General features: G+C 37.9%; 1 protein-coding gene across 2 annotated transcripts in view; it reads right to left on the bottom strand.

Moving 5' to 3' along the window:
- The window catches only part of ZNF654 (zinc finger protein 654), a 65079-nt gene that overhangs the window by 18651 nt on the left and 19185 nt on the right, over window positions 1-27243 (bottom strand). For both annotated transcript variants that reach the window (XM_067546245.1, XM_067546243.1), the window contains exons 2-6: window positions 25500-25645; window positions 14364-14445; window positions 12107-12242; window positions 4074-4276; window positions 3115-3254 (exon numbers count right to left, since the gene is read on the bottom strand). In XM_067546245.1, the coding sequence (XP_067402346.1) occupies window positions 3115-3254; window positions 4074-4276; window positions 12107-12242; window positions 14364-14445; window positions 25500-25645 (707 nt within the window). The remainder of the gene's footprint in view (window positions 1-3114; window positions 3255-4073; window positions 4277-12106; window positions 12243-14363; window positions 14446-25499; window positions 25646-27243) is intronic.

Below are 27243 nucleotides of genomic sequence, written 5' to 3'. Positions count from 1 at the left end.
AGGTGAAGAAAGCTGAACAGTTTGTGTGCAGCACATAAAAGTATTCATGTGGGCCTTTTAGGACAGGATCTCAAAACTTTTCTCCTTAAATTCCTATGTTCTCCTTAGCAGGAAGGCTCCTGACATTAATAAATACTAAGGGTACAACTTTCAAAAACATCCAAATGACTCAGGAGCCTAAGTCCCATTTTAAAGTCATTTAGGAACTTAGGAATTTAAGTCTAACTGAAGTGAATAGGATTTAAACTAAATGTCTAGGTAACTTTTGAAAATGGGACGTAGGTTCTTAAGCCACTTGGATGCTTTTGAAAGTTTTACTTCATGCTTCTGATTCTATTCTCTTGGGAGGCAGACTGACAAGAAGTGTGAACACAGGATAAGATCCAGAGCTTCCCTGATTCTCTGATCAAATGTGGCCACACATTCAGCCTGATGTGATCAGTTGTCACCATCCTAACAAATGCTGAAAACAGTGTTTGCCACAGCAAACCTCATTTGAGGCTTGCTGAGGCTTTGTCTCTCTTGACCTCGATCTAAGACCTTCGCCATCCATGTTAAGAGGAAAGGCAAAATGTGACCTATTTCGAATAAATGGAAAAAAACATCCCTGGTAAGAACACTAGAAGTCCATTCTGAATGGTTATGAACAGATCCCTCTGGTGCACTCTCCATAGGAGATATCCAATTCACTACCACTGACCCAAAGGTCAACAGCAGATAAGATAAACATATCAACAACTGTTTTTCTCTCCTGCCAAGCAAGTGACCATGATAATGTCTGGAAACAACCAAATCACACCCTTGGAAAGTTTCCAGACACAGAAGATGTGATCCTGTTCTCCTAAGCTTGCTTATGTCAACATCCTGGTTGTCTGTTTGAATCAGAACTATTTTACTATAACCAGGTCTCTGAAGGTCCTTAGTCCTATAGTGTATCAAACACTGCACAACAACTATGCGCAGTTCCTGGAGTGCAGCTTTGTGTTAAACACCTATATGCAGTGTTTTTATTTCAGGCAGGATACATCTGCATTAACTACAGTTTGGCTCAACATACTTGATTCATTCCTAACTGCAGATTAGGCTGGTAGTAGTCCAGAGAGAGTGGCTTAGAGGCCATTCTCCTGTGGAAGGGTATGTGAGTGAGTGGTTTGCATTCAGAGAACTCAGGATAGACCAAGGTTGCTTCAGATAGGGCTGTGTCACAGATACTGACAATATATGTGGCCATCAGCCCAACAGCTGCATTATTATCCTTGCAAATTCTTGCTGACCCTGGCAAATCCACTCTGCTAGATCCATAGTGCCCTGGATCCTGACTGAGGACAGGATAGCTTGTGTCATATGTATCAAGAATCCTATTGCAGTGGCCTCAGAGAAAAGCTGAGACTTGAAGTACTTTATCCTGAACATTATGGTCTCCAGACCTCTGATAATGACACTGATTCTTAGATCCCTTCACAAATGTTGTCCTTGATAACTTAATTTTTGAGGTGTGAGAAGAGTTACTCTGCAGTTTATGCAGAGATGGCTAAGCATTTTGTAAACAGCACTGTAACTGTTCCAGCTGTGACAACTATTTGCCCTAGAACCTCAGAAAATTCAGAGGCTTTTGTGCTTTTGGTTAAGGAGGCTGAAGCACCAAAAAATGGCTTAAAAAGTGTTGTGATTCTGAAGACAAGTGATAAAGCATCAAGTACTTTGTTGGAATTTCACAATTCTGACCCTGAATGCACAAGCATGAACATGAGGATGAAGAGATCTTTGGTTATATTTTTTAAAAAGACTATATACAGCATGTAACCCAAAAATCAATTGTATATAACATTTCAAAACTTAAGAAATATATACAGTTATTGCTGTCAAATTTACAAGAGCTACGGAAGCCGATTCTAGTAAACAATTCATTTCTTAAAAACAGGTCAGAAACCCGAACAGTAGACAAAAATTATTCATTTGAAATCATGAGTAATTGTAAAGTCTACACTTCCATCTCTGTATGAATGCCAAAAAGAATCAATTTCAGGTTCAGAATTCATTCAACTTTTTTGCTTCATCATAAGTCTTTTAGATATGAGATTAGTAAAAAATTTAGCTGGGGGGGAAAAAAAATCATGTTCAATCTTTGTGAATTCCTCTCTTTAAAAAGGTAAAACCTTATCTTGTCTCTCTTTCATTTCCCTTGATAAGCCAGGAAAACATTGGGAACTGAGGATCTTGGAAGACTTATTTTCCATTTTTCAATCTGATTTTAAACCCTCTCTTGATCAGTCACAAAGCAGATCAATAGGATTCAGCAAAACTAACTAAATCTTCTTACTTCACTAACGTCTTAGACATTGATAAACTAAGTGAACTTTTAAACGTTTGCCAAATTTTACCTGGTTTAAGAAGGAATTTCAGAAATAAAACAAAGGTTCTCCCCTCAGACACCTTTTAGACATTAGAGGTTGGAGCAATATTTGTTTTGATGTATTCTAGAGAATACATGTTAATTATAAAAATCCCAAGCCATATCTTTTCCTCCAAAGGCATGGAGGTTTATTTTAATTATGTGAATCTTTTCTAAATGGATACATTTAACTTTGTGATTCTGCAGATTTGGATTTGTAACACAATTGCTTAAGGGAATAAATTAAATCAGAATGAACAAAAAAGTATTCTCGAACAAAGCAGATTTTCAGAAAAGCTTATAGACTCTCTTTGCTAGATATCAAGACATTCATCCATGGCACACTGTAGGCAGATTACAATAATGTTGGTGCGGTTAAAAAGCTGGATAGCAAAATACTTTTGGTGCCAGAAAATTTATAGGTAGATCGTATTTACTGGATATTTACAAGTCTTCAATTTAGACTGGGGCCCTTCTGCTGCTACTTTGAAGCTATTATCAAGTAGAGTGAATGAAGCATGCATGCACTACAAAGACTGCCTTTCGTGAACAACTATATAGACAGTGTAAGAGGCTATGCATAACATGCATACTAGAAAAGTCAGATCAGTACAACTGCAGTTTTAAAGTTTAGCAGAATCTTAACGTTAAACACACTTCACTTCCTTCTTGGCAATAAGCATTTATCTTCTAAGCTGCGGCACCAGAAAGAAAGTATTTACCATATACAATACATGTCCCCATTTTGGAGCTGTGGGACAAGGAACGATTCGCACAGCTGTAAGGCTAAGGTAGTCTTCCCTTCTTTTTCAGTGTTGCAGATGATCTCAATTCCACTCTTGCAATCAGTCCTCAATAAGTGCTATGCAATTAAAATAAGATCAGTTTAGATACGTTTGCTAATGTGGGGGAAAAAGTTGATCAGACCTAGCTATGCTAAAGTAATTATAGATATCTTCAGGAATTGCTACTGACAAGGATTCTTTGGCAAAGATTTCATATTTTACTGAAGATAATGATCTAAGACAAGTTTATTTGTTACATGTTATCTGATATTTAGGGTAAAGCTTTCAATGGGATTTAGGGGTTAGTACATACAAAACCTATTCTTCCTAAGCGTTGGGTTGCACATATCCTGGAAGCCACCTGAAAGTATCATCTTGATTTTGACAAATTAGACACAAAATGCACTCATTTCTAACATGTATTATCAATATTAAAAGGAGAAACATATTTAACTATATAGTGCCATTTCACGTCAGCACAAGCAGAAGAAAACACTTTTTTAAAAGTGTCCAATTTGTTACAAGACACAAAGAATTAAATTAAAAGTAATCCAAAATTAACCTTTTCTGCTGTAGCCCTGTTTTAAAACAAAAGCTATTCTACTTTGTTACAAAAGGTCTCTGAAATTATGTTATTTAGAGATCATCTGGGGGAAAATTTGCCTTCAGGTAAAGGTAAACAGCCAATTAAATCACTAGGAGTTATATGTTCATGATGCAGGCAGACGGTAGCCCTCAGAAAATAAATTCAAGTGGATACCAATCAGATCACCTGCTGTTCTGACATGTGGCTCTCTTACCAATAAAAAGTTTCATATGTTTCTCTTGATGACTATGCAGATTAAGAGTATAATATATTGCTAGAAGCATAAAAATCTTATACTGACAGACAGTACCTCCTGGAATAGCTGATCTTCTACTGGAGACATATAAAGACAGGTGAAAAAAGCTTGATGGAAATACAAATCTCTACTGATTTCTGGATGATTTATGCAAGATTTGATAAGAGCCATTGCCTCTGGGATGCGTTCACAGGCAATAAGGTATCTGGCACGTAGTTCAAAGAATAGAGGATTTTCAGAGTTTAAATATTTGTTAACTGTATGGAAAAGAAAAATTTAGAGGTAATTAGAATCATAAGTCCCCATCCCCATAACAAAAATATTTAAGCTACAAACTCATTTTTACAGTACCTTATCAACAAGATGTATGATCAACTATCTGCAAATGAAGCCTACCATATATTTAAGTACCATCTTCAGGGACCTAGCTTTCTATTTGGAGTCAGAGGAATTATTATTCTGACCAGACTAGTGTTCTTATTTATCCAGTAAACGGCCAGTACCAGCTGCTTCAGAGGAATGTGTAGTAACCCTTGCAGTAGGCAATTGTGGGATAACTTGCACTTAGACTTTCTCCCTCACCTACAGTAGTTAAGAATTTGGCTCATGTACTGAACCACGAGGCTGTATCTCCCTTCCAAAACACTCTTTAAAGTGTGTGTAACAATCCTGGATGTTCTGGTTATCCATAAAAATGGAGAAACTGGGAGTGGGAAAAGATAATCAAATATAATTTAACTTCAGTTCACATACTGAATGTTTTAGTTTATAATACCATTATATTTTACCTGCTTGGATAAATGGAAAACTATTCTGTAAACTAAATAGTAGTTTATCATAATAGTGAAATAAATTACTTAGTAAGTACAATATAGTTGTATTACATGCTCTTAGGTAAGGCAAATAGTTGGACTGATGATTCTACCTCAACTTTCAAAATATCAATCTGCGCTAAGAACAAGCATGGAAAATTTTGCATCCCAAAAGTTATGATAAATATTTTTAAATTCTGATTTACACTGGCCCCTTCCAGTAAATAAGGCAGATGTGGAAATATTTTGAAGTTGAAATTCTAACCTCCTACAGAGAACTGAATTTAAATAAAGGCCAGAAACTCCCAGAACTCTTCAAGCTCTGTTATCCCCGCAAATACATTCCATGAAAAAAACCCTAAAAGCTGGGCATTAGTGCTGTACTAAACGACTATCTACAATGTTATGCTGTGAACACCAAATTTAACAAGTCACACAGCAATTCCAAAGTTAACTTAGATCACCCCAGCTCTACTGTCAAAATGCATTTCTATTTGAAATATGATACTTTCAGACTTTAGTTAATACATAGTTCTCATATTAATATATATCTACAAGCCACAATTAAGTGCAATTCCCTTACATATCATGTAAAGTAAGGCAGAAACAATACTCAGATATACAGTGAAGTGATTAAATAAAGTCTATCAACCCCAGGTGTCTTTATATTTAGGATTAAGTTAATCTCAATTTTAAAACTGCATGAAGTAATAAAGTGTGTTACGGTTTCCTTTCAGCAAGGAAAACCGGACTAGAATATTACTTATGTGCAACACAACTAAGTTGAAGTTGCAGCAGAAACCTTAGAATGGATTTCTAAAGGTATTTAGGAGCCTAAAAACGCAAAAAGGCACCTTGTAGGCATTCAAAAGCACCTAATTACCTCTAAAAATCTGGCCCCTTGACTGAGTACAAAATTTTCTATCTGAAGATTGCACTAATGCTAGTTTTTACATTTAATTTCTTCAACTTGAAATGGAAAAAAATGTAAGCATATTCATAAAAACCAGAAAACTAAAACACGTGCAAAACAGCAGATTTTAGATAATTAAGTCTACATTAACAGATTCTCTTCAAACTTGATCAATTTAAGACTCATTCCAGACTACAAAATCCCAGTGTGATGCTTCTAGTTTGGGGAGTGTATGTTGGATCCTGTCAGCCATGTACATTGTGAGTAGTCTGGGTCAAGGACTTTTTGTTATATGTCTGTAGTGCCTTGAACAATGGGGCTGATCCTTTAGAAGGATTCCTAGATGCTAACAAAATACAGAGAAATAGTAGTTTATCATAATAGTGAATTAAGTTACTTAATGAGTACAACAGAGTTCTATTATGCAAATAGTTGGACTGATTGTACCTTAACTTCCAAAATATCAATCTGGGCTAAGAATAAGCATGGAAAATTTTCCATCCCAAAAGGTACCCATATGAAAAAATTATGAACAACTGAAAAAGGGGTGGGAAGGATTTGAATGGAAGACAGAATTCAAGCATGAACTACAGCAGTTACTACAGACTTACACTAAAACCAAAAATCACTGATATTCCCAATTAAATTAAGAATACATGATGAAACTACTTGGGTAATGCTAAATTTGTATTAAAGATAATCCAATACTCAACCACCTATTTTACATACAAAGAAAAGTCCCTGATAAGTTGTGAGATTCACATTTAATTCCTACTTTTGCTCTTGTCAAAAGACGGAGCATAATGATTTGGTACATCTTCCATTTTCACTGAGTAATGAATGGAAACAGTCTGCAGTATAACTTCAGCTTATTTATAGAGTTCTCTTTTTCAGAGGACATAGCCATTGGTCACCATGTCCCAGTACCCAAAAGGTGAGAGTTCAATTTCACAGCATGAACCCCCGACTACTGGCTCTCTCACCTACATGGCTATTGACCACAGCCATTTCCAAGTCACTTCTCAGACTATGGATGCTTTTCAGCTGATTAACCCCACTTGTTTTACTTTCCTCTCCTCTCCAGCATAGCCCTCCTTCCCAGGAAACATACATGCTGCTGCTGCTGCTCTAAACCCCAAAGCAACCGACAAATCCTAATTACAGGCGCAGCATTTGAACAAATACACTGTTAATTTAAGGAAGGCAAGAGAAAAATAAAATAAAACATCCATTCTTGTCCAGACAAGGAGTATGCGGAATCTTGCTTGAATTTACTGGATGTTCCAATTATGAAGGTTCAAGGTTGGTAGTAGAAAGCTTTTATGTCATAGAGTCTCTGCCCCTTCTAATTTTAACTTCTTCTGCAATTCATGGCAGGCTGCTTTAGAGACTCACTGGTCTCTTAAAAGGTCCTTGCCTTGTATCTCCCTGTTTCCAGGAAAGTTTTTTTTAAATAGTAAAGCCTGGATCTTTTTCTAAAGATTGCCCTCCAGTATGATCATCTGGAAATACTGCTGAAATTAATGAAGGCAGGCAACCATGGCTTCTCCTGGCCTATTCCTCGCTCTACAAATTGGGGGACCCAACGCAGTACAATATAGTTTATTCACACAGTACACACTGTCCAAATGATTTTCATAAATGTAATAAGCAATTATAAATCCTAGGTCCACAGATAGATGGATGACAGATAACTGTTAGGGGTTAACCAAAAGCAAGATGGATAAAAATCCATCATTTTTAAAAAGGGAAATTTTTTTAATTTAAATTGATTTTTTAAATTTATATTAAATACAGGTAGTTTTTTTTAAAAAAAAATCTATTTAAAGTTAGGACAGCCTATAGCAAGGCTTAAACTTACTATACTCTAACAATTTAATTTAAATAAAAAATATTAAGCAGTACATTAGCTGTCAAGTTGTTGTTAATTATATATTTAGGAAGTTTTAACAAGCTTACAAACCCTTGCCATGTAAATATCAAAAACAAAACAATCGTTACAACAGAATTTATTTTAAAAGACATTATCCAGGAATATAGACATCAGCTTTTTCTATTTAAAATATTGTTGCCATATTACAGAGTGACCATCCTTACATTACCTATGTCATTTCTAATGATTTTAGTAAAGGGAGTGAAGTCTCTATGTACACATTTCACAGGTAAGTTATGTCTATCCAATGTTCATCTTCAAAAATATTGGACAGACAGGCTAGTTTTTTGCAGGTGAATGTACTCTGCCTTATTAGTGAAAAAAGGTAACCAAATATCTAAGTACCTATTGATTTGTTCTGTTTTGTTGCGTACGTAATTAGGGTGTTAAATTTTCGATAACCATAACCTCCCACATTTTTTTTTTTTTTAAATATCATTCCTAAATAGTTGGGATATTTTTCTTTTTCCAGTGAAAGACTACCAATAGCTGAGCAGCTATTAGCAGATGAGAGATCAATTAATCATTTCCTTTTGGAGTGACCACTTTCACTATGATGCCCCAGGCATATCATCCAACAGTAAATATCCAACAAGCTGCGATATTTATTTACCAATTGTATCCCAATACTCAAGTGACTGGACATGTCCACCATATATGCATAAAATCTCCACTTTCACTACAATTTCTCCAACATTTATTCCAATTCATTCAGTCTCTCTACATATTTTTAACCTGTCTGGTGTGAGGTACCACTGAAAAACAGTATCTTAAACAAATTTTCTTTTATTGCACTACAGACTGAGGCTGCTGGTCCTCTTTTCCAGATCAAACCCCATTCCTCTGATGTAATCTGTCTATCCATTTCCTTTTCACAGCATATTATATAGGGACACTTTTTGTCAGGAAATCTGTCTGCAAAGATTGATATGAATTAGTTATAATTTTGTGTTTCCTAACTGACTAGATGCCATTGATTCAATTAAAGTTAGCTTTCTGTTTAAGACAGGTTTTCTGGAAAGCTGATAAACAGTGTCTGACTTAGAAGTACTTGTACCAGGGGAAAACAGGGCAGTTACAGTCAGCTTTGATCTCTAAATAAGATAGAAAAGTTTCTTTACTAAGTAGCAGGCCAATCATGTTTATTCCCTGGCTCCCCAATCTTTGTAGCTCTCTGGATCGTGATTTGGGTTAAGATCTGGATTATCTGCAATGGGTGTCACTGGTGAGGGAGAAGAACTGGTCTTATCTCTAGTTCTATCCCAAACCCATTCAGCAGCCTTTGTAAGAGACGGGTAAATTTCCTGCAGGTTTGATTCTTTATTAATCCATAGTAGCCTAGCAATATTCACACTGCTGCAATGTTCTTGTTCAATACAGACCCAGTGTTTGGATGGGTTAGTGGGCCCTGAATCCATTACTGCTTTGAGCTGGCTCGTTCAACAGTACCATAGAATATTTTGAGCAGCCAGTCCACCCTGTTTAATGGGACTGTATGATGTATCTACTCTCACTCTTGGTCTCTTTTATTCCATATAAATTCTAACAACCTCCTCTGGATTCCTTCCAGGGCTTTGTCTGGGATAATTACAGAAAGATTTTGAAATAAAGATATCCTTGGAATAAGATTCATTTTGACTGTTATTCTTCAAAACCAAGGAATTTTTAAGCACACCAGAAGTAGAGTTTGATATTTAAACCCTAGAGCTCTTCTAAGTTGTTGAGACTTGAATTCCCAGGTCTCATAGAATTTGTGGCCCATTTGTACCCAAACATTTTCTGGAAGAGGAACTTTTCAGAGTCTAGCAAACTTACAGGTAGCATTTCATGTTTGGCATTATTTACTTTAAACCCAGATGCTTTCCCAAAGTCCCAAATTTCTTTACAAACTAATTTTAGGGAGATATTTGGTTGAGATAAAAATACAGGTACTACATCATCTGCATATAATGCTATTTTCTGATGTGTTTTTACAAGTTTTATTCCTGTAATGGACCCATTGTTTGTTATTCTATGGTGTAAAAGGTTCCACAGCCAGTGAGTGCAAAGAGTAAAGGAGACAATTTACATCCCTGCCTAGTCCCTCTGTAATTCAAAAAGGAGAGATATAATCCCATTAACTCACATAGTTTGTTGCCAAGTTTTAAAGAAAGTCAAATCGCTGATCTGGGGAAGTCACTAGCCAAGCTCCTGGAACCAGTTTGTTGAAGCACTAAACTAGTTTTTAACAGAAGTAATCTCTTCTGCAGGTGCAAAGAGAGTATGTTCTTTATTTCAGTTTATTCAGCTAGCTCAGTTTGATGACTAGCTCATTCAAAGTTAAGAAACCTACTGGGAGTTGAAAATGCAGGGAAGCTTGTTTTCCTCCTCCAATCTATGAATAAAGACTAGGTGTTGGTGACATCTATTCTAAAATCTTGAAGGTCATGCTGACCAGTAATAATAAGTTCAATTAATCAACTAGAGATAATACAGCCTTTGATTAATGTCAGCTATTAAGGCAACATGTTTGATCAACTCAATTTTTTTATTTATTGAGTACCTTGATTTAACAACATTACAATGCTGTTTTTGCATCTTTATAAACTGAATTTGAATTTCCAAATAGAGCTTAACATAAATCACAAGTAAAAAATTTAATTTAATAAAGAAATGCATAGTCTGCCATTTTGTAATACAAGAAAAATGCAAAAATTAAGAATCTGAATAAAGATAATTGCTTAATTAAATGTGTATAGATAGAGTATCCTCCTGGTTAAGAAACACCACATTTAGTGTAAAGACTATATTTAGTTGCAAACATGTTCTAATGCTTATCAAATAATGAAAAAAAAAAAATCAACCTCTTTTAGGAAACTAAGTACAAATGCAAAACACAATTAAAATTCATGATTTAAATCAAGGTTTCCTGCTTGCTGATTTAACTCATGATTTAAATCAAACCACCCTGACAAAAAGAACCCACTGAAGGAGCAGTTTGATACTGTTTTTGTAAGATAAATATAGCCAAAATGAATTATTTTTGTAGTATTGAATTGCTCACACTAGAGACTTAAATCCTCCTATGTTTGCTGAAAGCTCTTTCCAGAAGATTTGGGCTTTAGAAGCAGCCAGATTTAAGGAGCAGTAAAATATATTTTCTTTTTTAAAAGGAGATATTTGCCTAAAAGGAAACAGAGAACAGCATAAGGATGTGCCACCACTTCAGTAATAGATGTGTGAGAGAAAGCCAGTAGAAAATATAGGTACTAAAATACTTAGCAACACGAAGGAAGGGAGATCTAGCCCACAGTCATCTGATGCAAAATGACCATCTAAAGGCTATACTAGTTTTATTGTGAGACACACAAAGAACCAGACAACAGGAAAGCATGCTTGGGAAAGCTTCTATATAATGGATAACAGTCTGAGGTGTTTAATACTAACCAGGCAAATCAGAAAAATTGAGAGCTCTTCGGGAAAGGACTGAATTTGGAGGGGGGGAAGGGAGCACCAGAAATTTGCACCGAGCAGCCTGAAGTGTCCAAAACTAAAGCGTAATGTGCTATGTATTTGAGCTGTCTCTTATGACATCTTGTTGCTATTATAAGAAGCCCAGATCCTTTTGGACTTCTATTACTTCCTTTGCTTGAGGTTTACCGCCATAGCAGTTTTCATGGCCTTTCAGTCCTTACTCTCTTAATTAATGCTACCAAAAAAGGTGACAATTATGATGTACACACTTGTCTATTGAGTAGTGAACCCGTTTGTTTCAAGAAAGACACCATGGAAACTAGTAAAACATGGAAAACAAGTGAAAGATGGTGACATCCTTCAGTCACTATCAAATTAAGCTACCTTTGAACTAGCAAGCTAGATATAAAAACATGCCTTATATTATTGATAGTAGACCAAATTCCCTAAGAGGTTAGTAAAGGCCTTTTATTTAATATAATTTGTTTAATGTAGGTCATAAGGTTGGTGGTGGAAATCTTTCACCTAACACCTCAAACCAGTTTTATTTTCTTGTATAGTTCAATGAATACTTCAATTGCCTTGATGCCTTGTCCTGATAAATATTTAATGAAGAGCTTGCCCCTTCTCCCAAGCTATAGAATGGACAGGTAAACACCTGGTTCTAACAATTCATATTACATGATTACTTCAATCAAAAAACAGCCTCACAGCCTCTTACATCAACATACATCAGGCTAATCAGTTCATTATTCTCCACAGGGTGAGCTAGCAATGAACATTTATCTAATTTGTACCTATTATATAGGACACCAAATATTACATTTATATTAACTTATATAAAATATACAACTGGAGTACCTTTGATACTACACTTGCTTTGTCAGTATTACATGCAAAAGTATTTTATAAAATAATACTTTAACATGCATGTTTTGAAGACTTTTTAAAAATATATTTGTGTTAAATCAAGTACCTAACTCCTGAGATACAGGCTTTGCTTTAAGAACTGCTTGTAATACTGGATCTTCCCATGGCCCTCCATCTCTGATAATTCGAGTTACTAATTCCAGGTTCACATTTCCGTATCTGCTTAGGAGGTTCTGGCATTCCTAGAAGTAAAAAAAGTGCATTAGATTTAAAACTGTCAAGAAGAGGTCTGACAGACTTATGTTAAACCATTAAATGGCTAAAAGAAGTCAAATTTCATAAAAATGGTTTGAAAGTTACCATTAAAGTTAAATACGAATTAGAAAATATCATACACAAGTTTCAAGAAGTATTTCTTTTGAATTAACTTCTCAACCTATGAAATCACATATACTTTGACTGGAGCTGTATATTAAATTTTAAAAAGGCACCCATCTAGCTTTTCTGTAATCTAAAGGCTATACACAAAACTTGGTAAATATCCTACCACCACCATCAACCAAGTCTGACAGGTTTGTGCCATTTCTCAAATATTTGAGGAGCTGTCCTCTTGTCTCCAATTAAGAGATATTTAACTGAAACACACATTAGGGCAGTTATTCAGCTTGCATAAATCAGCCCTGATTTACAACAGGTGAGGTTATAGTCAGTAATGCAGTCTATACTCTGCTAAGTTAATTTTAAAGGTAGAAGCGAATAAATGCAGCACAAAAAGAAGTTACCCAGGAACTATGTGCTGGTGATTATGGAACGTCCTAAAGTTTCTAAAACCCTATAACTCTTATATAAAGCCAAGTTTACCTACCTCCAAAAGTTTATTTATAATAATCTGAAAACTAGCAGCAACAGCCATTTTCATGCTGCTTAAGTTATTTTTTTCTTGTGATTTACTGATATAAAGTAACCTTCGACAGCAGCATCGATTAATAGCTTAGCACTATACCTGATATCAGTTATCCACAAAAAGAAACTAAAAGGAAAGTAAAATGGTATCTGCATTTCTTTTCAGGTCATTCTATTCAAGAGGATTTATCTACCATTACATTTTATTGCACACTGAAGTGTCTTTGGGACAATCTATATATTCAATGCAAGCTAGCAAACTGCTTCCAAGCACCGCTTTACAATTCACTGCTTCTAACGCCACTGCTGTAGGTTCTTTCGGATGCTACTTTCTTCAATTAATTCCTAATTTTGTCTATTATATTTGGGTGAGTTGTGTTTGATGGTCAAGGAACTGACACTGATTTATTTTCATCAAGACAACTTGCATGTAGGTGTTCGGTTGAAAAGCAAATGTTACAAACTTCCTCACCAGGAGGACCATTTTTAATCATTAATGCACTACTGATTTAAGAGAATATAAAACTAATATGAGTCAAAATGCAAAATGACAAATGATAGGCAAATGTTTTAAAGAAATCAAAAATAAAAATGGGCAAACCAAAAAAGCTAAAATAATAAAAAAATAATTTAAGGGTAAAGAAAAAAATGCCCTCATTTTATCAGTTTCCTCTTACATCCCCTCTCTGTGTTATAAACTCTTTAGGGCAATGATCTGTCTCAACTTGAATCTGACATACCAACCATATCCTTGGGTGCCCTAAATATGAACAAAAAAACAGTCCCACAAAACTTAAGCAAAGCAGCTCTGTTCTCCCACCCCATTCTATAGCATATGCATAGGTAACTCATGTCAGATGACTAATGAGAACATTACTATAAAAGTATAAAGAAGTTACTAGCTGTTAGTATCCTTTTATACCCAGCACATAAGGCAAGTAAGTGTAAACACAATAGTTCTAAGAAATAAAAAAAGAATAGGTTTTCTTTTTCAGTCCAGCATCTGAAATTGTGGGTGAAGAAACTGTAGATTTAAATCATAACCTGGAGCACTGGATTACTTGAATGACACTAACCTCTGGTCAGATACTTCAAGGAAAGCTGTGAGAAGTTAGTTGTGTACTGTGATTTTAATTTTTTTTTCCGACCTCAAAGTAAATTCACAAAATAGACCTATTAAAAATTTGTTTCATTACAAACCAAGGATTGTGCACTAATGTATTCAATCTTTTATATGAACAGCAGTAGCAATGGCAAGAGTATGAAAAATGTTTTCCTCTGATAAAATTAGAGATGGGAAGTGCAAATAAAATGGCTCACTATCTTTCTTCTGAAGCGTTCCACCAAGGCTTGTATCCTCTAACACTCATGAAAGCATGGCTTTCTACAAACAGATTGTAAAACACAATTTTTGGTTTTTGAAGACCAAACAAACATAAGCAAGCAGCAACTGATATTACCTGGATTGAACCTAGAATATCTTTTAAAGGATCTTCATAGAACTCATCCTTTCCAAAGAACAGCAGCAATTCAAAAAAACTCCTACAAACACAAGTAATGACAAGTCAAAAACCAAACCAAACAGCAGCAAATCATTTCAGCTGTCTTCAGAGGTAGGAATCCTGAAATTATTTGATACTTAGGCAGTCAAACTACAAAAGCTCTGTTACAGACTGTATTACATTTCACAGCAGTGAAAATATAGGGTAGTGTTTTTCAAAGCACTTACCATGGCCTGACTTTGACCCAATTTATACCAATAGTAAAAGTTAGACCAAAAAAACACTCAACATGAAAATCCCACCCACAATGTATGAAAGCTATCCTCAGTTCTGCACCAGTTATCTGAGTATTTGTGGCTGTAAATGAGAAACTCGGGTCTTGCCCATTCCTAAAAACTCTAACAACTATTGTGTAACTCATAGGACTGTAAAAATCACAGGCATCATAATCAGATTTAGGAGAGATCATTTTTATTTAACTGTTTAATAGGTACCACTTTTCTGAAGTATTTAAGTTAAACAGCTATTGAAAGCAAGCAAATAGATGGAGGAATTGATATTTCCGCACCTTTTGGAAGTGAAAACTCCCAAATGATTATGTATCAGAGTCCCCTAGAATTGCTGGAGAACACAGGAACGGACATCCATGATATTTCTCAACACAAGCAGAAAAAACCCTTTGGGAATAGAAAATGCTTTTGACTTCCTTTACATACAAAGGAGATGCTATAAATTAACACAGAACTGTGCACATCACTTTTTAGTTTCTGCTCACTCTAGACAGTTTGATTTGGAGATGGAAATTGAATAGAATGAGGTGAAATTGTCTCCCTTCCAGATGCATAATGTACCATTATACCAAAAACATGGCAATTCAATTGAATCATTTATATTTGAAACTCAAAGCCACACCACTCAGGAAAGGATTCAAATTTCTCATTTTCAGATTTTTGAATCTCATTAACAGCAACTGCTATAGGTGTTTAATCTTCATTGTACTGCACAAAGATTTAGCCCTCAGTTATCACTAATCATAGCTAAGTTTCCATGCACTGTTCTGAAGCTGTATTTCTAGAAGTCTGAGTAATCGAGTGTAAAAAAATTTTGTAATTTGAATTTTCACAAGTGCTAGAATATAGTTCCATGATGCAATGGACAGTTCAAGTCCCTGGTGAAATAGACAAGCTTTAAAGGTTAGCCTGATACTTTGCACAGGACTTTGAGTAAGAGAGACTTAACCCTTAATGTGTTCCTTTCTATTAAATGTCAAAGTCACAAATAATTTATGTTCTCACCCACAAGTTTTCCATTCCTTATTTTGTCTTGACACTATGTTCTTACTCATTGTCAAGGTCGTGTGTGATTGAAACTTGTACCAGAAAAATGACTAGATAGTTCATAATGTTTTGTATTGTCTACAGAAAGCTTAAGGTGGTTTTCAAGAACAATAAAGTGTTATGCTTACAACCCACTGAGACTTAATTTAGCTTCCGTTTGATAAAATTCAAAGTGGTTATACTGGAAGGCATACAAAGGTGGTAGGTCTTAAATCTGACCTATTTTCACTGCTTCTCCACTATATTTATAGTTTGTATGTCTTGCCCCTCACTCAATCCCTCTCTCTCAAAAGATTTGATTAAAGATTTCTTTTTGAAAGGAAAGCTCCAGAGCAATAAGATACTGCATTCTATTTAGAACTCAATCTTTGAAAAATCCTGCAGCAAGTCACTAACCAGAAGTATCCCACTTGCCCCTTTGTGAGCAGAGTGTGAGAGTAGTAAAGTATTCCATGGCAAAACTCTCTCCCTCTTCCAGATAGAGACGAAGGCTATGTCTAAACTACTGTCTATATCGGCAAAATTTACATCAGTCAGATGTGAATATTCCATCTCTGAGAAACCTAAGTTATACCAACATAAGCTTTAATGTGCATAGTGCTATTTTGGCAGGAGAGCTTCTCCCAATGACATATACTGTTTGTGGGGATAGGTTTTTTATGCTAACAGGAGAGTACTCTCCCATCAGCACAGAGCACCTTCACCTGACAGGCTGCAATGGTGCAGCTGTATCAGTACAGCTGCGACGCTGCAGCCCTGTGTGTGGGCCTGGCCTACATTCCCTCTTGAGATGGAATTGCTGGAGTACTGCTAAGGACTGCTCTGCCACAGTACTCTATCTTGATTTTACCAAGCTTACCAAGCTAGTTGAGTGAATTTGTTAATGGTCCACCACATCTAGTTATAAAGAAGAGTCACTACATTTTTTTTAGTATCTTAAAGATAAAATATATAGAAATTTACCATCTTAAAGGCTAACAGAATTCTACTATTTGATAAGGCAACAATAGAATTAAAACAATCATCCTCAGTGTTAGAAAAGAGAGTTATTCACCCTGTGCAGTAAGTTTCTTCAAGATGTGTGCCCTTCTCAGTGCTCCACTGTAGGTGTGGCAGCACCCCCTGCATCTGGGATCAAAGATTTTCAGTAGTAATGCCCATAAGACCACACATGCGCTCCTCCCCACCATGAGTGGCATCTATATATAGCGCTGTGTGGTCCAACCGCCCTCAATTCCTTTTCTACCAAAGAAATTCCCTTTCAGCTCCAAAGCAGAGGGGAGGAGGCTGGGTAGCAGAGCACACATAGGGGGACACATCTCGAAGAACCTCAGTTAAGGCCCAGGATGAGTAACCATCTCTTCTTCAAGTAGTGTCCCTGTGAGTGTGCCGCTGTAGGTGACTGTAAAGGAGTGTTTTTCGTTGAAAGACTGGGGCTTCGGAGCAGTGTTTAGTACAGATAGGACAATGCGTCCTAGTAGGGCATCCAATGCTGTGTCATGGGTAATTATGTAGTGACAGCTAAAAGTATATGTGGAGGCCAGGTGCCCACTTTGCAAATGTCAGCAATCAGGAAATTATTGAGAAAGGCAACCAAGGTGAACAGAGAGCAAGTAGAATGTGCTTGAGTTCCAGGAGAAAGTTGCTGATTGTGTGGTTGGTAGGAAAGATCCACCTGGAGAGACCGTGTTTTGATATGGCTGTGCCTTTTGATCTTTAGGCGATTGAGAGGAATAAGCATGGTGATTGTTTGAAAAGTTTAGTTCTACACAGTGTGACTGGGTCAGACCAGATGGCTACCAGAGAGCGCTAGAAGGCCAATGTATCAGCCCCAAGATCAGCAAGTCCCTTTTTCCCTGGTAGCTGAGCAGGGGTTACTCCCAGTTAATTAATACACCTGGAGCCAATCAAGGCCTAGTCCAGGACTTGTCCCATCACTGATGGAGCTGGCAGTTTTAATCAGTGGAATCCAAGGAGGTTTGTATGGGCCAACAGGTGTCCTTCAGACACAAGTGCCTGGAGTTACTCCTTGTCATCGGGAAGATTCTGGCAGAATTCCTGTATTTTAAAATAGTTCATGTGATCGGACTTGGCTAGGAGAGCCCCATAATTGAAGATAAATGAACAGAGAAATAAGCCTTGTGATTGAACAGGTCTAGTCACTTCCAGTCCTTGTAGTAAGAGGTTACCAAGAGTGATATTGGTGCCCCTTCTCATTTACTGCACTGACTGCAGAGCTTGGAGTAGGATGGGAAAAAAGAAATTCCACATCCTTAGCAGGGACATAATATTTTTTGTCTGCCTGCTTTCAGATTAGTGGGATAGATAGTGGGGTCTGCCAGAACACCTTGGCCAGGTCTAAGAGGGCTTCATTGAAAGTGAAGGCTATCTTTGCCAATGTGGAGGCATGCAGGATATCTAGCAGCCTTTGCTGTTACTCTTTCACTTCCTCCAGAGGGATCTGGAAAGAATCCGCAATCCTTCAGAACAGCTCTTGTAAAATGTTTGAAATCATCTGCTGATGTGCTGGTGGAGGCATGATAGCCTCGTTGGATGAAGAGAAGGAAAAGTGAAGTGTAGGTGTAATCTCCTCTGCTGGTTCTACTTCCTGTTCCTCTACTGGTAGTGGATCAGCCTCTGGTGGTTGAGGCACGGATGAGGATGGTGAACGTGGGTGTCTCCATATCTGTGGGCGGCTTTAACTGTGCTCAGCACATAGCCCATGGATTCCAGAAAGGCCAACGTGAAGGGATTGGCACGTGGGGTTGCATCCAGGCAGTTCATACCAGGGGCCCTGGTTCAGTGCCAGAGTAGTGGGGTGTGCAGAGGATGCTTTTTGTGTATGTACAGAATATGAGGGTAGGACGAGTATCTCTCCTCTTTTTCTTTGCTGGGGAAAGGCGTGCAGTCCACAGAGGGGAAAGGGAGTAGTGCAGTGACTCCAGAGAAGGGACATGAGGTAGATAGAGCTCGCATCTGAGTAGTGACGACTCAGGCATGCCAGATACCATCAGATCTTTTGGGCATCTGAACTCTGGTGGAGGGGCATCATTGGCACTGGTGGTTGTGTCAGTGCCAAGAGGAGGCACTGGAACGTTCTCTGGAACGGCCAGCAGATGGTGTAGAAGGCTTACTCAGCACCAAAGCCTTACCCAGTGCTGAGGGTCTCATCAGTGTCAAGGGCTTCCTCAGTGCCAACAGAGATGTCGGTGTCAAAACACCCAAAGTTGATTTGGCTGGGGCAGTCGGTACAGTTTTTGCAGGTCCCTTACTGTACTCCTCGGTGCAGAGAGACAGCATGGACGCCTGTGGACCTGACCAGTTAGGGTCCTTAGACCTCTCCTTAGCTCAGGTACTGGAGGTGCTCAGATGGTCACAGGAGCTATGTCTCACCCCTGAATAGGTCAAATCTACTGACCTCACAGGGGATGGTGTTCTTCCAGATGGTTCCTTAGAAGGCCATGTGGTGGCCCATTTCTTCCCATCTGCGTGGGAAAGAGGATATTCTTTTGGAAGGATGCAACGAGTGAGGGTTGGTCGATTATCTAGGAAAGCGTGAGCACCGTGCCTAGTGAGGTATCTGGACCAGGGTCTGAGGCTGGTCCTTTCCATGGGGAGAAGTCTCAGCCGGATGTCTCAATCTTTTCAGGCATGAAAAGTCACGTTGTGACCTTTAGTGCACCTCTGTGCAACGTCCTTCACCACGGCAGCAGACGCACTGTGAGTGGCTGTCGCTCAGAGGAATGGCCTCATGGCACGAAAGGCATCTCTTGAGCCCAAGTGATTTGGGCACCAGTGTGAGCGAAAGGACTTCCCTGTCAGGAAACACAGGAGAACATATTCTAAGCTAAGAACTAACAGGAAGGGAAGAATGAGGAAAAAAAGCAGAGGGGAAGATGTTTAAAGGAAACAACTAACTACTATGCTGAACGAATAAAGGTACTATCTAAGCCAGTGGTTCTTAACCTTTCCAAACTACTGTACCCCTGAAGCCTGAGTCCCACCCCCACGGGGCTGAGGCATGTAACTTAGTTTCATGGCGCCCCTGTGGCTCCAGGCAATTGCCTTTCTTGCCACCCCCAATACCAGCTCTGCACTTGCGACCCCTCTAAACCCCCAGGTTGAGAAACACTGATCTAAGCCCTTAGAGGATAGAAGGATTCTGCTCCAAATGCCATCTCAGACCAAAAGCAGTTGAGAAGGAACTGAGGGTGGTTGAACCACACAGCACTATATATAGATGCAGCTCACAGTGTGAGCCGGAGAGAAGTACATGTGCCATCCAATAGGCACTGCGACTGAAGATCTCCGATCCCCGGTGCATGGGGCGCTCCACACCTACAGTGGAGGACCCATAGGGACACTATTCAAAGAACTTGAAAAAACTCAAAGAATGGTTCAAAAAAAAAAAAAAAAAAAAAAAAAAGAGCAGTTATTATGGAAAAATTAATGCACCAATGAAGTACCCAGCAAAATAAACAAAGGGCAAACAGCTATTTGGTTTACCATTTATTCAGTGCTCCAACAAAGTACATTCATCAGCAAAAAACCGCACAATTGTTCAATTTTTTTGGAATGATAACATTTGATAGACATGCCCAATCTGTTAAACGTGTAATCAGAAATAACACTCCATTTAATAAAGCCATTAGAAACACAGCATGGATGTTGTAATGATACTCATGCTGTAATGTGTTAAACCCTGTTAAATAGAGAGATCCAATCACTATATTACTGTACAGTGTCTCTCAAAACAAAAAGCTCACTGTTGTAATGATTGTTTTGTTACTGGTATTTACATGGCAAGAATTTGTAAACTTGTTAAAACTTCCTAAACAATAAAAGAAAAAAATAAAGGCTTTAAAAGTCAGATTACTAGTAGGAGTAACTTTCTACCAAAAGGGCTGAGGACCTGAGTCATTGATTTTTTTTTGCTGATTTTAAGCTTTCATTTAAATAAAGTTAGATTTCTAGCTTTTGGGGTTCCAAAGTAACTTCGCAAATACAGTACATTCTTGCTATAATGAACCCACTGGGATCCAAGCCATTTGTTCATTATAGCCAGGGGTTCATTATAGCAAAAGAATCCCGCCACCCAGAGGGGAGAGAGGGTGGGAGTTGATAGCTCCTCCAGTCCCTGCCACAGCTGAGGGGGCTGAAGGAGCTGTCAGCACCAATCGCAGCCACGGGGGCTGAAGGTGGGATCCAGGGACCGGATTCATTATTATGAAGGGCATTATAGCAAGAGTGTACTGTATGAATCCCAAGTAAATCTACACAGAGTTGTCTTCCAAATTTGCAGACTGCTCCTGTGCCTCTGCTACTGCCCTCACGTTACAGCCAGATCTACACTACAGACCTACATCAGTATAACTACATCGCTCAGGCGTTTGAAAACTTCACACCCCTGAACAATGCACTTATACCAACATAACTCCTTGATGGGAGAACTTGTCCCCTCAACATAGCTACTGCCTCTCGGGGAGATGGATTAACTACACCAACAGGAAAAGCTCTCTCACTGGTGTAGGAGCATTTTCACTTAAGCACAACTGTGCTGATGTGGAGTTTTAAGTGCAGACCTCCACTTGGACTCTGATCAGTTTCATCTACTATTCAGCACCTTTCAGGAGTCAGAGGAACTGCCAAGAAGTATGCCCATATCACAGGCTTCTGCTGATTGGAAAGTTATGAGCAGCACAGAGTCAGATAACTGAATTGTTCACAGAGGATGCAAATTCAGAGTAGTTTGGGAAAGTGAATAAAGTAATGAAGACACCAAGTGTAGCAACCACAAAGCTCTGGAGCACGGCCATAGTAGCAGGTCCTTCCCCTCACAGTCAGATAGCTTTATGTACCCAAGACCAGACAAAGCTCCTTCTGCTTTGAAGCTTGTGAGAATGAAGCCTGAAATTTATCAGACTAATTCCAGCCATGGGCTGTTATGAAATATTAAGGCCCAAACAGGGCATCAATGGAAGTCCCAGCATCCTCTCCCTTTGCAGCTGCTGGAGATAACAGGGGCCTAATCTTAAAACTTACAGATGGAGACAACTTATCCCTGTCTTTCACACCTTCTCTGGCTAGAAGGTTTATTCCTCCAACTGTACGTACCAGATAAACTTTAAGTAATGAAAGGCAGAGTTTCAGAAATTATTGTAAAGCAAGTTAGACATCTTAAACGTTTTAGTCAACTTAACAATTCATAAGTCAGCTGTTCAGTTACCCAGCAAATAAACAATTAAAATTCACTTTCTATATTCAGTACTTTTGAAATTCAGTTTCCAATGCTCTCCTAAAGTTAAAACAATTTGTTTTACTCTCACTTCAACAAACTGATCAGAAGGAATTAAGGTTTGTACAAATGCCAAGAAAAATCTAAGGTGAATAGTAAAGGCATGTCTACACTACAGACGGCACAGCTGCAGTGCTGTAGCGTAGATACTTCTTCCATCGATGGATGTGGTCTTTCCATCAATGTAGGTAATCTCTCTCACCAAGTGGCAGCAGCTGGGCTGATGAAATAATTCTTCAATCGACTTAACCATGTCTATGCTGGGTGTTAGGTGATCTTAAATACGGCACTCAGGGGCTGTGAATTTTTCACACTCTTGAATGATACAGCTAGTTTGATCTACTTTTTAAATGTACACCAAGCCAACAAACATTTCTGTAAACATTTCCAGTAATGGTCTATATAAAGGGGAGAACACTTGATCTACGATAACAGGCTTTGTTTGGAAGTAATTAAGGATTGAGCTCCCTCTACATTAAGATGCACCTAATTCTTCTCTAGCCAATGATGAATCAAAGTTATTTTGATTTTGTCAAAAACATTTAGAGATATTCTAGATTAGATTTTCTGTTTTTAAAAAAGCATGTTCAATTTTTGCACCTTCCTTTATATTCAAAGCCGTAGTACTCTTTTGCACATGGGCCCTTCAATCTCAATCCTAATGGAAAATTTGATCAGCTTTGCCAATTGAAAGAATACTTCACGCTGCTCACAAATTCTCATTGCCAATCTGAAATGAGGTAAGTAAGTTTAAGTAACACATTTTACTTGCAGCAGAAGTCACATGTCAAATGGTCATGTGATTGTATGGAACACTAGCACTCTCTGGAACACACACACTGCTTCGGAAAGACTACACTAACTCTAGCAAATTATGTGTTTCTATTTTGTTTCTGATTGAATCTGGGATCATCTGAAAATACCTTCATTCTAGTGCTTATTAAAAGTGAATTGCAGATGTAAATTTCACATTTTTTCACCTTCACTTCAACATCTGCTTCATGTTTAAATCACCAAGCTCAGATAGGCATTCAAAACAGGACTGAAAACTTCCCTCCCCATCAATCTTTATACAGGAGTATCAAAATTACAGTAATCAATTTCATCTCTGCTGATGCCCCAAAACATGATCTGCGACACCACATCTTTTTTAAATATAGGTATCTACATTCAGGGTGTTTACTGCCATTTGCCAAACGATCCTTTCAGATAATGCAGGTGTTACAAGATAGTGCTTTGTATAAGCTTGTTTACCAATGACTCGAGTATACAGCTCTTGTAGTAAAGTGAATATAGATGCTACCTCATTTACTATGAAGAGTTTGCTTAGTAAGTGCACATAGAGAACAAAGGTCCCTGCTCTCAGTAGTTTACCATCTGGTTACCCAGGAAACCCTGCTGAAGTAGGGAGAAAGCACATATGGGGTCAGGCAGATTCCAGTCCCCTCCCCCCCGGCTTTAAGAACTAGGACTTTGTATTATGTATGGTGTATTTTCCAAAAGACTGAGACTTTAACATCCTTAGGGCTAGCATACTTCAGGAATGTTTCCTTGGTAACTGTTATGCTCTGGAATCATTCTGTTACATCACAGCAAAACTAAGTGTAAACAGTAAATCAAAGTAGTTCGGGGAGAGGAAGGGGAAGGAGGAGAAATAAGATTTCGTTTTGTGCTCAGTGCTCCTCAACTTCATAAGTTGGGGCAAGCAACAACTGAGGGCAATCCGTTCCCAAACTCATGTGCATAGGTTTAACGTAAAGGGTGATAGCAGCTGATGGAGAAACTCATCCCCCACCATCTCAGGCAGTTGGCCCCATTATCTCATCAGTACCTAACCTGGATTAGGACAGACACTAGATTTGGGGTCACAATTATGTATTTGTGTTGTAGTAGAACCCAGAGGCCCTAATCAAGATTGAAATGATATTGTGCTATGTACTGCACAGACACATAAGTATTGTCCCACCCTGAAACACTAAATCTTTCTTAGACTGTATTTTGTGTTTTAAATATTCACAGCAGCTAATAAGAATTGACGATGAATCAGGTATTAAACCTCTTGAATCATGGCTCAGAAAATAAGTGATCTTCCTCTAAAAGGAGATTACTATGACCTTATTCATTCCACTGCATGGGCACAAGTTGTTGCTCCTTAGGTACTTCACCACCATCCTTTGATAAATCTAATTTTTCTGATTCCACTCAACAGTTTATCATGTTTAATAGTTATATTTTCACATAATGAATTAAATCTACTCTTTAGTTTCACTAACTTTTTTTAAGTACACCAGATACACTCATGAATGCATAAAATAAAAGCTTCAAGTCTTCTGGGATTAGTGCTGGTAGTTCAAAAACTAGGTAAAAAAGTGGGTCTGCCAGTTCAATTTGAAGATGTAAGCTGGAGATGTAGAGACCAATAAAATTTCCCCCTACCGATAATTTTCTAACCTTCAGTTCATGGAGCTAAAACAAAATCCCACACTGACCAAGTAAAACTAACAACAAAAACAAACTAAGAACAGTGAAAATCAGAGCTCTGTAAGACAGAGTTGTTCACCTGCTGGATAAAAAATTAACTGATTTACTCCACCTAAACTAGATCTTATTAGTGAAAGCAGCACCCAGAATGCTTTCAAATTTCCCTGTCTCCACCTACTGATCAGAGGAGCCAATACCTACATTAAACTATAGGATACTATAAATGTTTGTTTTAATTTTGACATTTTTAAGTTTATGGTATCTACTTTACTGAATCAGACAATAAATGCGATGGTTGAGAAGGATTTTTTAGGGCCAATGAACAACATCAGTTCAAGATGTGTACTTTAGCCCTATGCAAATCTTTTCCTCAAAAGAAAAATGCTCTCTTAACTACCTTATGTTACAAACCCTTCTCGAGAAAGTGTGTTGTTGAAGAATCAGTCTTAATCACAATTTAAACAAATCATCTTTTCCTGATAAAATAAACCTGAGACCATTACAATATTTTTTAGTTTATTTATATTTTGCAAATCTCTGCTTGGACAATAGAAATGTACCTGTCAATTTCACTTCTGTTCATAGCTATTTATTGCTATAATGTCACAAGATTTGGTTTGCAAATATTCCAGGAGAATACAAAATTTAAAATTTCAGTGGAAATATAAGATGTTCATCGTCACATCTCTATTGTTATTTAGGTGGTTTTGTTAAAAGAAACAGTACAACACTTTAACAAGTTTGACCTGATCATGTTCTTTAATTAAATGTGATATAAAAAGAATGAGCTGAAGTCATCCTTTTCAGAGCATCAATTATTTAATTCACTAGGAATATGTTTGGTCTCATGTATTTAAATAGCACAAAGTAAGAGTGTTTTTACAAAACGTGACCCTCTTATGACAGGCTGCTTTCATTGCAGAAGTAGAACATCAACGGTTAGCCTATAAATGGAGTTAATAAGAAAAAGGATGTACTTACAAAGCCAGGCTACTCAAAACGTATTGTACATGCTCACATTCAGCTGGGAATGATACACAGGCAGATGTGAAACAGCAAAGAGCTGTCTGAAGCACCTGAAGCTGAGGCAAAGGAACCTGCCATCTTCCAGCATAGTCTTCAACAACCTATAGAGAAAACAGTCACAAACTTGTATTACAATAGAGAATGTTCTTCAACCAGAAATAGTATATAAAAAAAGTATACTTTGGGGGTCAAAAGGGGGACTTTTAACTAGCAGTTTAATAGAGGATATCAATATAAACCCACAATTCATTCCTCTAGGATGCAAGTTTTAAATACTTCATATGTGTGTATGTATTGTCATAAAGTCAGGCCAGAGGGCCTCAAAAGGGCATACCAGGGCCAGTATGTAAGCCCAAGAATGCCAAACGCCCTTTTTCCTGCAAGCAGAGGAAAAATGATTGCATGGCAATTAGAGACACCTGGACCCAATGACAGGCTAGTCCAGGTGTACTTACACCCTGCATTCCCTAAAGGGAGGAGGGGAAGCACCGGAGAAGAAAGCTGCCAGAAGGCTTGTGGCAGCTGGAGGAGAAACTTCCCCCAGTCTAGGGAATGGTGCTTCTCTGCAGCCCGAGGGGCAGAGAAGGAAACAACCCTTTGGCCCCAGCCGGCAGGAGGAAGCCACAGTAAGGTACCTCGCCTGGCCCTAGGGGCCCGCTGAGGGGAAAGGACAAAAGACTTGTTCAGCCTGGGGAGACGGGGTAACTGATGACTCCCTGGCCCACTACAAGGGGTGGAAACGTGAGACCCATTACGGTGAAGCCGTGTGTGTGTGTGTGTGTGTGTGTGTGTGTGTGTGTGTGTGTGTTGTGTAAATATTTTTCCATGTTCCTTCATTTTGATAAAGCAAAAATATAAAAAAAGAAGTCCTATCCTTCTTACAGCACAAAATATGGACCAAAAATCAATTTTGATAGATTCTTTTCAAAAAGCAATGAAGGAAGAAAGCCTCCTCTCACATGGTATCAGTTTAGCAATTATGCTCTAGGCTTAAAAACAAGCTTTTGTTTTGCAACAGAAAAATAGTTTTGCAGCCATATTAAGACCTACCACTTTAAATGCGACAGTGGAAAAACTGGGCTTATGCCCTTTTGCTTTTTTGACGACAGAGGAAGACTAAAGATTCTCCACAGGAAAAAAAATGGTTGTTTTCTGCTTGACATTCCTTATTCCTAAGGTCAAGAGCAAGTCAGAACTTTTTCCTTGAAAGGCACAAATACATGGAGAATTAGAAGTCTCACCACCAACTGAAAGCAAGGGTGCCAAATTTTAGATAAAGGGTTTTTCTTTCAAATATATTGGGCATTTCAGTTAACTGCTTACAACAACAAAAAAACCTCAAACAAGAAAAACTACATATGTTAGTTAAACTGTTAAAAAACAGAAAACCTTTTTAAAAAGTTGACATCTTGCGTGCAAATTTTTTTTCTTTGCTCTGTATGTCACATTTAAACTTACTGAGTACTCTAGTTCTGTAGGAGAAAAAGCATAATTAGAGAAAGTAAAACAAATTTAAGAGAAAGTACTTAGAAAAGAAATATTCTGCTAACACAATGTACTTTTCTGCAGGAAAACTTCCTAAATTTGAAGTACATACAAATTAAAATAAAAGGTTTGTTAGGTAAAGGCATTCATCATCATAAAACATCTCAAGTGTCCCTAAGCATACAGTGAAGAGGCTATATGTTCTTATGGTCAA

This window comes from Emydura macquarii, unplaced genomic scaffold (assembly GCF_026122565.2).
Source record: "Emydura macquarii macquarii isolate MOO-44397 ecotype Brisbane River unplaced genomic scaffold, CSIRO-AGI_Emac_v2 contig_1119, whole genome shotgun sequence".
NCBI classification, from domain to species: Eukaryota; Metazoa; Chordata; order Testudines; family Chelidae; genus Emydura; species Emydura macquarii.
This window is presented reverse-complemented; position numbering and strand designations above follow the sequence as displayed.